The sequence below is a fragment of the Phoca vitulina genome, unplaced genomic scaffold, assembly GCF_004348235.1.
Source record: "Phoca vitulina isolate PV1807 unplaced genomic scaffold, GSC_HSeal_1.0 scaffold14, whole genome shotgun sequence".
Lineage (NCBI taxonomy): Eukaryota > Metazoa > Chordata > Mammalia > Carnivora > Phocidae > Phoca > Phoca vitulina.
This window is the reverse complement of record NW_022589717.1, coordinates 44,043,097-44,055,977: the sequence shown is the minus strand read 5'-3', so window position 1 is coordinate 44,055,977 and position 12,881 is coordinate 44,043,097. Positions and strand designations below refer to the sequence as shown.

At 40.9% G+C, this 12,881-nt stretch overlaps 1 protein-coding gene across 3 annotated transcripts in view; it reads left to right on the top strand.

Moving 5' to 3' along the window:
* Nucleotides 1–6,624: 6,624 nt before the first annotated feature.
* The window catches only part of LOC116637616 (histone PARylation factor 1), a 30,230-nt gene continuing 23,973 nt past the window's right edge, over nucleotides 6,625–12,881 (top strand). Inside the window, exons 1-3 of one of the 3 annotated variants that reach the window (XM_032413188.1) lie at nucleotides 6,625–6,714; nucleotides 10,135–10,294; nucleotides 12,338–12,527. In XM_032413188.1, coding sequence (XP_032269079.1) covers nucleotides 6,667–6,714; nucleotides 10,135–10,294; nucleotides 12,338–12,527 — 398 coding nt within the window. In that variant the 5' untranslated portion in view covers nucleotides 6,625–6,666. Of the gene's footprint in view, nucleotides 6,715–10,134; nucleotides 10,295–10,315; nucleotides 10,466–11,340; nucleotides 12,024–12,337; nucleotides 12,528–12,881 lie in introns of those variants that run through there. The other 2 variants (XM_032413190.1, XM_032413189.1) reach the window with 2 other exon arrangements.

Here is a 12,881-nt window from a genome sequence, read left to right as displayed (position 1 = left end):
GCTGAGCTTATGGCCTTAACGAGAGCCTTAAAACTAGGAAAGGACAAAAGAGCTAACATTACACTGACTCTAAATATGCCTTTCTTGTTCTCCGTGCTCACACTGCCATTTGGAAAGAAAAGGGGCTTTTAACTGTCAAAACTTTCCCCATACAACATCACCAAGAGACCCTTGATCTCTTACAAGCAGTACTGGAGCCTAAAGAAGGGGCTGTAATCTAATGCAGAGGCCATCAGAAGGGAAAGACTGATATTATTGCAGGAGACAACTGAGCAGACAATGTGGCTAAAATTGCAGCCTTGGAAGCCCTCCCAGTACAGGCAGCCTTACTTCCTCATGGGCCAATCTTCCCACAAAGGCCCCAATATACAGAAAGGAAAATAAACTGGGCTCAGCACAACAGCTACCAACTAGATTCTGAGGGATGGTGGACATAATACCAAAAGGTGATGCTTCCCCAAGCATCCCAATGGAAAATCATCAAGGGAATACACAACTCCTCTCATTTGGGAAGAGACCCATTAATCTCCTTAGTTGTTAGTCTTTTTAGGAATTGGCCTGTCACGGGTTATGAAGGAAGTCACCAGCTCTACGTTACAAGAACACCTCTGGGGGAAGGCTTAGGCCACCTCCACTCCTCCAGCTCATCCAAAGGTGAGGCACACACCCTGGAGAGGACTGACACATAGACTTCACACAAATGCTCCCATCTGAGGGATATAAATACTTCCTGTTCTCTGTGGACACCTTCACTGGTTGGATAGAGGCTTATCTTGCTAGAACAGAAAAAGCTCAAGAGGTAGTAAAAAGCCCTACTAAAGGAAATTATCCTGAGTTGGGCTTCCCACATCTCTGCTGAGTGATAATGGTCCATCCTTTATTGCAAAGCTTACTCAACATCTGTCTTCTGCCTTGAGAATTCATTAGCACCTCCAGAGCTGCCTGGAGACTCCAATCCTTAGGAAAGTTTGGGCTAATCAAAACCCTTAAAAAAATCTTGGCCAGGGGCACCTGGGTGACTCAGTCGTTAAGCATCTGCCTTCAGCTCAGGTCATGATCCCGGGGTCCTGGGATGGAGCCCCGCATCGGGCCCCCTGCTCCATGGGAAGCCTGCTTCTCCCTCTCCCACTGCCCCTGCTTGTGTTCCCTCTCTCACTGTGTCTCTGTCAAATAAATAAATAAACTCTTTTAAAAAAAAAATCGTGGCCAAACTTTGCCAGGAAACCTCAGAATCCTGGACAAAACTCATGCCCATAGCCCTCTTGAGAATGAGAATGGCCCCAAAAACAGACCTCCAACTCAGCCTTTTTGAAATGTTATATGGGAAAACTTTCTTGACAGCAGATCTGTTGCTTGATTCAGAAACCTATGAAATTATAAAACATTTAATTAATCTAGGACAGGTACAGCAGGCTATCATAGACTATGGCAACAAAGTTTTGCCTATACCTAAGAAAGAGCCGGGACATGGTTTTTTTTTAAAAACCTGGAAGGAGGGCTCACTTTCAGATCTATTAGACCCCAAATGGAAGGGACTCTACCAGGTTCTTCTTAGCACCCCAATGGCAATTAAGCTTCAAGGCATAACTAGCTGGATTAATTTGTCTAGAATAAAACCAGTGGCTCCAAACCAGTGGCTCCAAACTCCCTACAACCAAAGACTAAAGATATTCCATCCCATTCCTATAAGGCTGTGGAAGATCTACGTATATCTTCAAAAAGATGACTGGTTGACATCTTACTATGAATAACTGTTTTGTATTGTTAGCTATTGTCTGGATTTTTCTTATACTACTTCTCCTTGCAAACCTTTGCCTACTTGGACCTTTAGATTGATTTTCTTGTTAATTCTCAGACATGATCCTAAAAATCACCTTTTCATCTTGTTCTCATCACTGCTCTAACTTGTGCAGGTCTACAGAGGTAGAGGGAAAATTATCTCGTAAGTCTTTCCAACATAATCTCCCAGGGGAATAACCTTTCCAGCTGTTGGATCTGTCATTTACAGCCTCAAAAAGACCCTTCTTACCCTTGTTTTATCCCATGCATTCTCTCAGTATAACTCTCCTCCAAAAAAACTATACTAGACCTAGTTCCTCTCCCCTAGAAGGTATGCTTGTTGGCCCAAATTGGACATGTGTGGACTTAATCCATCCCACCACCTGAGACATCTCAGGAATTAATTTTTACTTAAGTTCCTGAGTCTGTGCTGCCAAATAACACCAAAGACAAACCAAAAGATGGGTCAGCTGCCAAATAACAGCACCTCCTCACAGAGTAAAAATTCTTGGACCATCAAACAATTTTCCAATGTCACAGTTCAATGAGCTAAGTACAAAATGTGGTATGCCTGCTTAGAAAATAAAAATAGGGACACCTGGGTGGCTCAGTCAGTTATGCATCTGCTTCGGCTCAGTTCATGATCTCAGGGTCCTGGGATTGAGCCCCACATCAGGCTCCCTGCTCAGCAGAGAGCCTGCTTCTCCCTCTACCTGCCACTCCCCCGCTTGTGTGCTCTATCTCTGACAAATAAAACCTTAAAGAAAAAGAAAAGAAAGAAAAAGAATGCAGATTGTGATGTCACCCATTGGGTTTGTGCCAGATCCAGCTACCCACAAAAAACCCCAATATTATATCCATGTTTTGGATCATGGCCCAGGGGGACACCACAGCACATTGATGATCACTCTAATTTTACCCACCTCAACTGTGCTCATAAATTTCCCAGAATAAAAGGAGGACCTCTACACACCAATTGCACACACAATAACTCTTTCAGGTGGGCCCAGCAGCTCCAGAAACTGGAAACAGTGAGTTATCCCATAACCTTATGTGCCCTTCCCAATTATCTCCTCACAACCTACAGGAACCAATCATTTTTTTTTTTTAAGATTTTATTTATTTATTTATTTGAGAGAGAGACAGAGAGAGCACAAACAGAGCTTGGGGCAAAGGGAGAGGGCGAAGCAGGCTCCCCGCCAAGCACAGAGCCTGACCCCAGGACCTTGATATCACGACCCTCTGAGCCAAAGTAAGACACTTAACCAGCTGAGCCACCCAGGCGCCCCCTACAGGAATCAATCTTTATGCAATCGGTATGGCTACAGGATTTCTTTGCATTGATAACCTCGAACATCAGGGCAGTTACACCCTGGGGTATGTGGTTCCCCCAGGAGTCTGCATATATAATTCTACCCAACCCCACACTAGAGCCTGAAGGGCAATAGGCCTTGTATTTGCTGGAATAGTAGGTACCCTTGGTGCTAGCCCCTTGGGGGGGATTTGCACATCATGTAATCACCCTGTGAAATCTGACAGCAGTATTAGATAAACTAGCTTTTACCACCGCATCCACTTTCTCAGATCTCTCCAAGCCACACCAATCTTTGGCCAATGTGGTTATGGACTTTGGATTACTTATTGGCTGAATAAGGCGGAGTATGTGCTATCATTAACAGAACATGTGGCACTTGTATCAACAGCACTGGACAGGTAGAAGAAAACATCCAAAAATTATATGGCCAAGCCAAATGATTCCACCAAATGACCAAAGGGGCTGATACCACTAATGATATTTAGAATGCTGTACGTGGGGTGCTTCCATCTATAACCTGGTTCTTGACCCTTTTAGGTCCACTAGTGGTTATATTGCTACTTGTACTTTTTGGACCTTGTTTGTTTAACTTTCTTGTCAAATTGGTCTCTTCCAGACTCCAACAACTTCATCTCTAGATGATGATGTGCCAGGGATTCCAAACCCATCTCCCATGAAGATGAAACCAGCCAACACCCCCAGGAACAATCCACAGCTTCCTTCTACTCCCCACTGTCCATCCAGCTTTCCTAAAACTTAGATAGCAAGGACTTCTGGAGCCCTCAGGCAGGATCAATGTCCCATACCAACATGAAGTAGTTACAGAAGGGCTGTCACCCATTTTCCCTTAAGAGATTTTAAGGCCCCAGAGTCCTTGGGGGAATGTTAGAGTAGGCAGTCAGTTAGGCTTTACCAGGATGCCTGGAGGCCAGCAAATGGTAAGTCAAGGCCCATTATCAGAAAAGTTAGAAACCCATCCTGGTAGCATTCCACAAACAAAACCACAAGAAGCCAGAACAAACCAGACAGGCCCAAGATAAAGAAGGCCAGAGACCCTGACCAAGCAAGGGAGAAAAGGTATGAAACCCTGCTCCCCAAAAAATCCGCTCCCCAAATAATAAATATTCCACTCCCTAGTTAACAACTGTCAAAGAAGGATAGAGACCAAACCCCACCCTCACTTCTTGAGAGTGTACTCTCTCTTTAATAAACTCTTCACATGCACCACTCAACCATCCATCCTTGAATTCTTTTCTTGTGATGAGACCAGGAGCCTCCAGCAACATCCTGGGCAGGGGCTGGGCAGCGACCTCAGGACCCAGAGGTCTCCCCAGTTCACTCAGCAATGTATTGATGTGGCAAACTTTATTGTTGTCTTATTTTAAGAAATTGCCACAGCTACCTGAACCTTCAGTAACTACCACCCTGATCAGTCAGCAGCCATCAACATCAAGGAAAGACCCTCCACCAGCAAAAAGATTCCACTTGAAGTTCAGATGATAAATAGCATTTTTTAGTAATAAATTATCTTTAAGGGATGTACATTTTTTGACATAATGCTATAGCATATTTAATAGACTACAGTATAGTGTAAACATAACTTTATATGCACTAGAAAACCAAAAAATTCATTTGACTCACTTTATTGCCATTATTTGCTTTATTGCCATGGTCTGGAACCAAACCCAAAGTATTTCCAAGGCATGCCTATATAATAAAAAAATAATAATTTGATATAACATTTGTCTAATTAAATTGAGAAAATCATCCAGAAAAGTGGAACAAGAAGACAAAAGAGATAGAAAATAGAACAGACAAATAAGAAAAAACATTATTCAAGATCAAACATCTGAATAACGAATTTCCAAAAAAGAAGAGATACAGTGAGGGAGGGGAAAGAAAGAGGAAATTAGCAACTAAATAATACCAGCAAAAACTCCAAAACGGAAGAACATAAAATAGAAGAAAGAAAATTATTAAGTAAATAATACCAGAAAAACTTCCAGAACTGAAAGACATGTGTTTCAAGATGAAAAACAGCCAACCTAATACCACCAGCTCAATAAAAGTGAGAAAACACCCATAACCAAGATACGTGATTGTGTCTGAAAACACTGGGAATAAAGAAAAAGACCTAAAACTTCTTGAGACACAACAAAACAGAAACAGGTTACACATAAAGAAATTAGTCACCCGAGAACGAAGTAGGTAAATGTCTCCCTATTCCTTGACTTCAGCCCAGTGTGACTGATTTTGTACTCTGGCCTCCAGAATTGTAAGACAATAAATTTGTGTTGTTTAAAAAACAAAGGGAAGGAAGGGAGGGAAGGAAGGAAGGAAGGAAGGAAGGAAGGAAGGAAGGAAGGAAGGAAGAAAAGAAAAAGAAAGAAAGAAAGAGAAAGAAAGAAAAAGAGAAAGAAAGAAAGAAAAGAAAGAAAGAAAGAAAGAAAGAAAGAAAGAAAGAAAGAAAGAAAGAAAGAGAGAAAGAAAGAGAAAAGAAAGAAAGAAAAATGTCAGTCACCTATAAAGAACAGGAATCATAAGGTAGGACTTCTCAGTGGCAATACTAGAAGCTAAAACACGGTGAAGCAAACCCTCTAATATTCTGACTAAAAATTATTTTCAACGGAGAATTCTATACTGTTAGAATAAAGACAGTTACAGACATGCGAGTTCTAATGAAAGGGCGGGGGGGGGGGGCGGGGAAGGCACCTGCCTGCAACATTCGTCAAGAAACTCTTGGGGGATTATGTTCCACAAAATGGTGGTATCAAAGCAAGTAAAGGGAAGATAGATTCAGGAAATAGAGGATCTTCTCAGGAATGAAGCAGAGCACTTTCCAGAATGACAGTGAAGGAAACCCCAGGAGATTATTTGAATGCAGTGCCTCTGGAACTTTGATGTGCATAGGAATCATTGGGAGATCTTGCTAAAATGCAGATTCTGAATCAGTAAGTCTGGATAGAGCCCGAGATTCCGAATTTTTAACAAGCTCTCCTCAGAATGCTGATGTTGATGGTTCTGGTGTAGAAAACACGATCCAAATTGTAACAAGATTTACAAAGAAACAATGAGAGAAACTGATTTCCTTCTGAGAGATAATTAAGGATGAATTAGTGTCAGGCAATAATAGCATAGTGGAGGAGGGAGAGATGGAAAAGAGGAATATAAGGATTAATCTTTTAAATATACACAAATCAAGGAAAAACGAGGGTTTGGGTGAGGCCCAGTGTTGCCACTAGTAAACACCTGAGAAGGACGTCCGGACCACCTTAACGGATCCAAATTCGGGACTCTGGGGTCTCAGGAGCATCCCCAGCGATAACCCGCGCGGGGAGGCAGGGAGGCGGCGTGCCAGCTGCAGCGCCCTCAGGACCTGCGGGCGAGTAGGCGGAGCTTCGCCGGCCCCGCCTCGGACCTTGGGGGGCAGGGCACAGGCGAAGCCTTTCCCCTTTACTGGCGCGGCCGCGGCTGCGCAGGGATTCAGATTGGAGTCTCTTGAACCGGAAGCAGTCGGCGGCGCTCGGAAGCAACGGCGAGACGCGGCATTTCGCTGGCACGGCAGCTACAGAATGGCCGGCGGTGGCGGGAAGCGCAGGCCCGGCGGGGAGGGGCAGCAGGTACTGCTACAGAGGATGTGTGGGATCCGCAAGGCGCTTTGGGTGATAAGGCACCAAGGGGCAGCACGTTGCATTTATCCAGTAATCACTGAGTGGCTGCTGTGTGCCCCGGAACGGAGGTCTGAGCCAGGGCCGCTGTTTACCGCTCTGCTGGGGTTTGGAGCAAAGAACTAGCGCCTTTGCATCTTCTGCCCTCCTCCCGGTGCGGTTCCTGGGGAAACCGATTAAGACAACCAATGGTTCATTCGTTCAACCAGCAACAAATTGATTAGAAACCGATTATACGCCAGGCACTGTGCCGGGCGCCGCGGTTTCAAGATGCATCGTGCCGCCACTGCCCCACGTACAGCCCCCAGCCTGCGGAAGCTGGGCGCAGTGAATATATATTTTACTGTAAATTTTTTTTGTTTGGCATTGTAACGTTGTTGTGTCAAAAGTGCCGTGGAAACACTGAAGGAGGATCTAAGTCCCAGGGGGTTGCTAAAGAAATCTTTTAGGACAATTCAAGTTGGACATGGCTCTTGAAGGCAGAAAGGAGACATAAGGGATAAGAAATAGAAATAAGTATAGAGGATGTTTAGGTACAGCGGGATTGGGCCTGGCTGGAGTCGGAGATGGGAAAGAAGGACCTGATCATAAAGGCACTAAGGAGGGGGAGGGGGGCATAAAGTATGTGCACGTTCTCATACTTTTTTTTTATACGATTTCAGAAGTTCTATAACTACTGCTGTAGCAATTAGGACAGTCAGGCAGGAGAGAAGTGTCATTGTGATAAGGACAGTTTTCGGAATTACTCCGTCTGTATTATAAACTGGATAGAGCAGGACAATGTCACAGTGTCAGGGAGCTTAATTAACTGTTAGAGGGCCCTGTTCTGGACATTGCTTATATTGGGACATGCTTTCTAGGTAAAGAATAAAGGATGAGTATAGCCTATGAAGGGGACAGCTACCCTAAATTCTAGTTTATGGGAATTTGAGGATGCTGAAATAATGTGTGAGTTAAGACAAAGCTGAAAAAATCTTTATTTCCCATTGAAGGTGCTATAAACTGCTTTGACTGAGGATGGTATTAGAAATAAAATACCGAAGATGAAAATTAGTCTATAGAGGCCATAGCTAAAGCTAGCATATAAATATTATGTGCTACGACTATTCTGTGTGTTTTTACAAACAGCTTATTCCTCCTAACAACCCTGTGATATAGGTACTACATGTCCTTTTTGTAGATGAGAAAATAAGGCACAGGTTAAGTAACTTCCCCAAGGTGACAGCTGGAAAGAAGAAGGGTCAAGAGTCATTAGGAAAAACTGCCTTTCAGCAAGATAGATTAAGGCTTTTCTTTCTAACATCGTAAGTTTGAACCAGTCTGAAAGCCTAACCAAAGACTGCTATAAAAACATAGTGGAGGATAGGTCAGCACTTGATATGTTCCTACTGTTCTGTATGTAACTGGAGAAGCAGCATGAAGTGGATGAATCTGTGCTTTGGAGCCAGCCCACCGGGGTTTAACTGCTCCTCCACTTTCTAGACCTAAGGAAAGTTACTTCAGTTCTCTCATCTGTAAAATGTGGATAATAGTATCTAGCTCATAAGGGAGTTATGAGTTAATTCACAGAAAGTGCTTAGAACAGTGACCTGGCACATGGTAAGTGTGTAATAACTATTATTTAGTATTATTACTTGTAGTTTTTACTGTTACTTATTATCAGCATCCATATTTCAGCAGCCTTTTTGTTCAATTTAATTTTTTTATGACCTCAGACACATTATAATCCTTGGCATAATAAACTGTTATTGGTCAATGCATGGTCCTCTTTTACCTTATTTAATAATATAAAAAACACCTGTGAACCCATTGCCCTACCCCAGAACTGAAACCCTGACAATAAATAGCTCTACATGTGTTCTTCACCTATCTTTTCTGCCTAACTTCCTGTCACCCCCTTTTATGTAGCTACCATCCTCATCCTTGTTTCCCTTGCCTTCTTTTTATAGCTTTATCACAGACAGTATTTATTTGTTGTTTTTGAATTTAAGAAGGCTGTCGTGCTACATATAAACTTCAAGGACTTTTTTCCTTCATTCAACATTATATTATTAAGACTGATCTGTATTGTGTGTGGCTCTATTTCCTTTTCACTAAGCGGAATATTCAGTTGTTTGAAATCCTATAACTTTGCATACTCCTGTCAATAGGCATTTTCATTTGTTCTCTTTTCTGCTCTTAGAAACAGTGTTATCCAAGAACATTCTTGTATGTCATCTAATTCATAAATATATTGGTAGACTTTGATACGTAAAGTAACATCAATAAACTTGAGCCTGCTGGGAGAATGGAAGAATATAAATATGGGAAACATCTAGAATTTTTCAACCTCACACTATAGACATTTTGAGCCCGATTAAGTGTTTGTTAAGGGAGCTAACCCTGTGCATTGCAGAATGCTTAGCAGCATCCCTGGCCTCTCTCTACTCCACTAAATGTCAGCACCCTCTCCTAAATTTGTGAGAGCTAAAAAGTTCTGACATTACTGCATGTGTCCCCTGGGAGACAAAATCACTCCTGGTTGAGAAGCACTGATACAGGTGGAAAGGAAGAATAAAAAGGAAGAAATTTAATCCAAAAAGAAAGGATCTAGGTTCCTAGAAAGAGAAAACTGATTGCTACTTACAAAACTACAGATATGTAACCTCCAACTCAGAATTTTATCTTTTTTTTAAGATTTTATTTAAGAGAGAAGGAGGAGAGGGAAAGGGAGAAGCAGACCCCCCTGCTGAGCAGGGAGCCTGACATGGGACTCAATCCTGGGATGGGATCATGACCCAAGCCAAAGGCAGACGCTTAACCGACTGAGCCACCCAGGCACCCATCAGCATTTTATCTTTATAGAAATTTATCAAATAGGCGTTATAAAACCTAGCGTACTTACACAATGAACATATTGCAGAGATATTAGAGATTGAGTTTAATAACCTAGTCCTGACATTAAAGGGCCTTTTCTGAAATAATTATTTTAGCTGGTAGATCCCCTTTTATCCAGTTATTTCTGACAGTTGGCTTCTGGTATGATCACTGGATCTATTTAAACAAAAAGGCATGATGACCTATTTACCCAAAGAAGGCAAAACCTTCCTATTCCTTATTCTTCCTGCTCTTCACCTTTTCTTTTATACTTGTCTTTTATTTTCGGTTTCCGTTATCGTAGAGAAACATATTTGAAGACTTGCCATGTGCATCCTTCTTGACCGCTCTGTATTACACTGTTTTCCTTTTTTCTTTGCCCAAAAGAATCCCCAGATTTTTTCAGAAATACCATTTGTAGAGTTTTAAGGAAAACATGTTTCTCAGAGTTGGGTGAACAAAAATGAGCAATAGTGTTACTTTTGGAGAAACAAAGTTTTGTATGCTGATTTTCAGTGTGAAAAAACAGTTGATGTGAAGAAGAGTAAATCCTGTGAAGCTGATGTCTCCAGTGACCTTCGAAAAGAAGTAGAAAATCATTATAAGCTTTCTTTGCCTGAAGATTTCTATCACTTCTGGAAGTTCTGTGAAGAGCTTGATCCTGAAAAGCCAGCTGGTGAGTTGCTCCAGAATCATTCTCCTGCTTCTACCAATGGAAAAGACAGTAGGAAACTGGACCAAGGATCTTAACAGTTCACAGAAAATGAACTTTTTCAAAGATGTTTCTAAGAGAAATATAAAATAATGCTATAATAATATGTGACTATCACCTGTTATACTGGCAAAGGTAAATAATTTCACAATGTGCTTTGATGAGGGTTTGAAAGAAAACAAGTGCTTTGATATGTGGCAGGAGTTTTAGTATGACTTAGCAGTTCTGCTTCTAGGAACTTAGGGATTAGGTGAACTAAAAATTATGTTCAGTGATATTTATTGAAACAAAAATGGGAAATGGCCTAAAGCCCATAATTAATACATCTATGAGTGGATATTCATTGTTTTAAAGGAACAAGGTAGATTTTAGATAATGATAAAATATTGTGCCTGAAATATTTCAAGTGAGAAACAAAATGTGTATAGAGTATGCTACCATTTGTATTTTTTTAAAAAGTCAACGACACATTCTTACGTACTTTCTGTGTGCTTATACTGTCTTTGAGAGGGTGCACAAAGAACTGATAATGGTTGTGACAAAGTTACTTTTCACGTGTTTTCACAGGTGGGAGAGAAGTACTCCCATATACTACTGATGGAAATGTGGATTAGTAGATAACAATGAATTTTGGCATAATAGCAAAACACTTAAACTGTGCAGCAACTTGTCTAAAAATATTCATGACTGCACAAACATGTATTAGCAAAGGGGCGCCTGGGTGGCTCAGTGGTTAAGCATCCAACTCTTGATTTTGGCTCAGGTCTTGATCTCAGGGTCGTGAGTTCAGGCCCCATGTTGGCCCCACGCTGGAGCCTACTTAAAACAAAAACAAACAAAAAAACCATGTATTAGTTAAAGATGTTCACTGAAGCATTGTTTAGAAGAGTAAAAAAATTAGAAGCAGTAAATGTCTATCAATGGAATATTATGCAGCTATTAGACATTATGAGAAAATATTTAATGGCATGGAAAAATAATCAGAAAATTTAAGTGAAGACGAATGGAAAACAAAAAAAATTACAAAACAGCATCGCTTCCTTTAAAATATCTCTATATTTATATATATTCATACAGGGAGGAAAACATTGTTATTGTATACCAGACTATTAACTTTGTTACCTGTAGGCTAATGAGATGGGTGACTTTAGTTTTTTTTGTTGCTTTAGAAATTGGTGTATGCTATCCTAAGCTTCAGCAAAGCTGAACTATTTTTCCCCCCTCTAAATAAACTGTTTCTAGGCCTTATTCATGATGTTGCCTCTTCGAAGAATTTTCTTCCTCTCTCCATCCCCACCTCCTTACATATCCAGGTCCTGCCTGGAGTGCTTATTCTCTCGCAAAGAAGCAACAAGGACCCATCTGATGTTATAAAAGCATATTTTGAACACAAACGTTTGACGCCTACATTCCATGACTCTGGTTTTATTTAGCAATCTCCCTTTGTGATCTGTGGAGGGAGAAAGAAGATGGAATCATCTAGGATTAGTGTTGGCCAGAGGCAAGGGAATTGAGAGTGATGGTTAGCTGAGGTAGAGGGAAGAGAAAGGAATGTTTTCATTAAATACATTTTTTATTAAATAAACTGTTTACCCTACTTAATGCACATTCACTTACTGTCTATCTTGTCTCTCCCTTAATATGGGTGTGCTACAAATATTTGAGGCTAACAACAACATAGTAATGAGACAAGGTAAGTGTTCGAAGCTCTAATATGCCCATGAGAATACAAAACAGTCTTACTTTGGCCAAAATAAGAAATAGGAGTATGTTTGAAATGTAATCAGTGATAAATTTAATAGAAAATCTTAAATGTAAGTGCCACATTTTCATTGCTCTGATTTTTCATTGAGTATTTATAACTGTCTTCAAATGTAACTGAAGCTCTTTTAATTTGGAAGCGTTTTTTTTTAAGAAAATTGCTTAGAAATAGTTTACAAATAAAAGACATTATTTCCTATCTGCCTTCAGAAAGTTTCTGTCTAAATAAACTTACTTAATTTATAGATTCACTTTCCACAACCCTTGGACTTCGATTAGTGGGTCCTTATGATATCCTTGCCGGAAAACATAAAATGAAGAAAAAATCAGCAAGCCTGAATTTTAACCTTCACTGGAGATTTTACTATGATCCTCCTGAGTTCCAGACCATTATTATTGGAGATAATAAAACTCAATTCCACATGGGGTATTTCAGGTAAAGGATCTTTTCTTCTCTAAAATGCAGCTACTGGGCCTTCTAGTGAGTATGAATAGACGTTCACTGGACTCACCCAAGATGAAGGACATATTTTCCTCTTATTGGTGGATACGTAGGCATCTGATGTTCTTGATATTACCATTGTAACCTGCCTTAGGATGAGTGAACTCTTTAAGTTGAACCTCACTGGTTTTTCCTTTATGATTATAAACTTTTTTTTACCTTTTGGGTTCGGGAGCGCTCTTTTAGCGCAAGTAAGATAATCTAGAGTTGCCATGACTTAAGTTAGCCATGTGCTTCCAGGGGCCATAGAATTAAGAATGTGCTTTGGAGTCAGAGTGGTTCTATTAT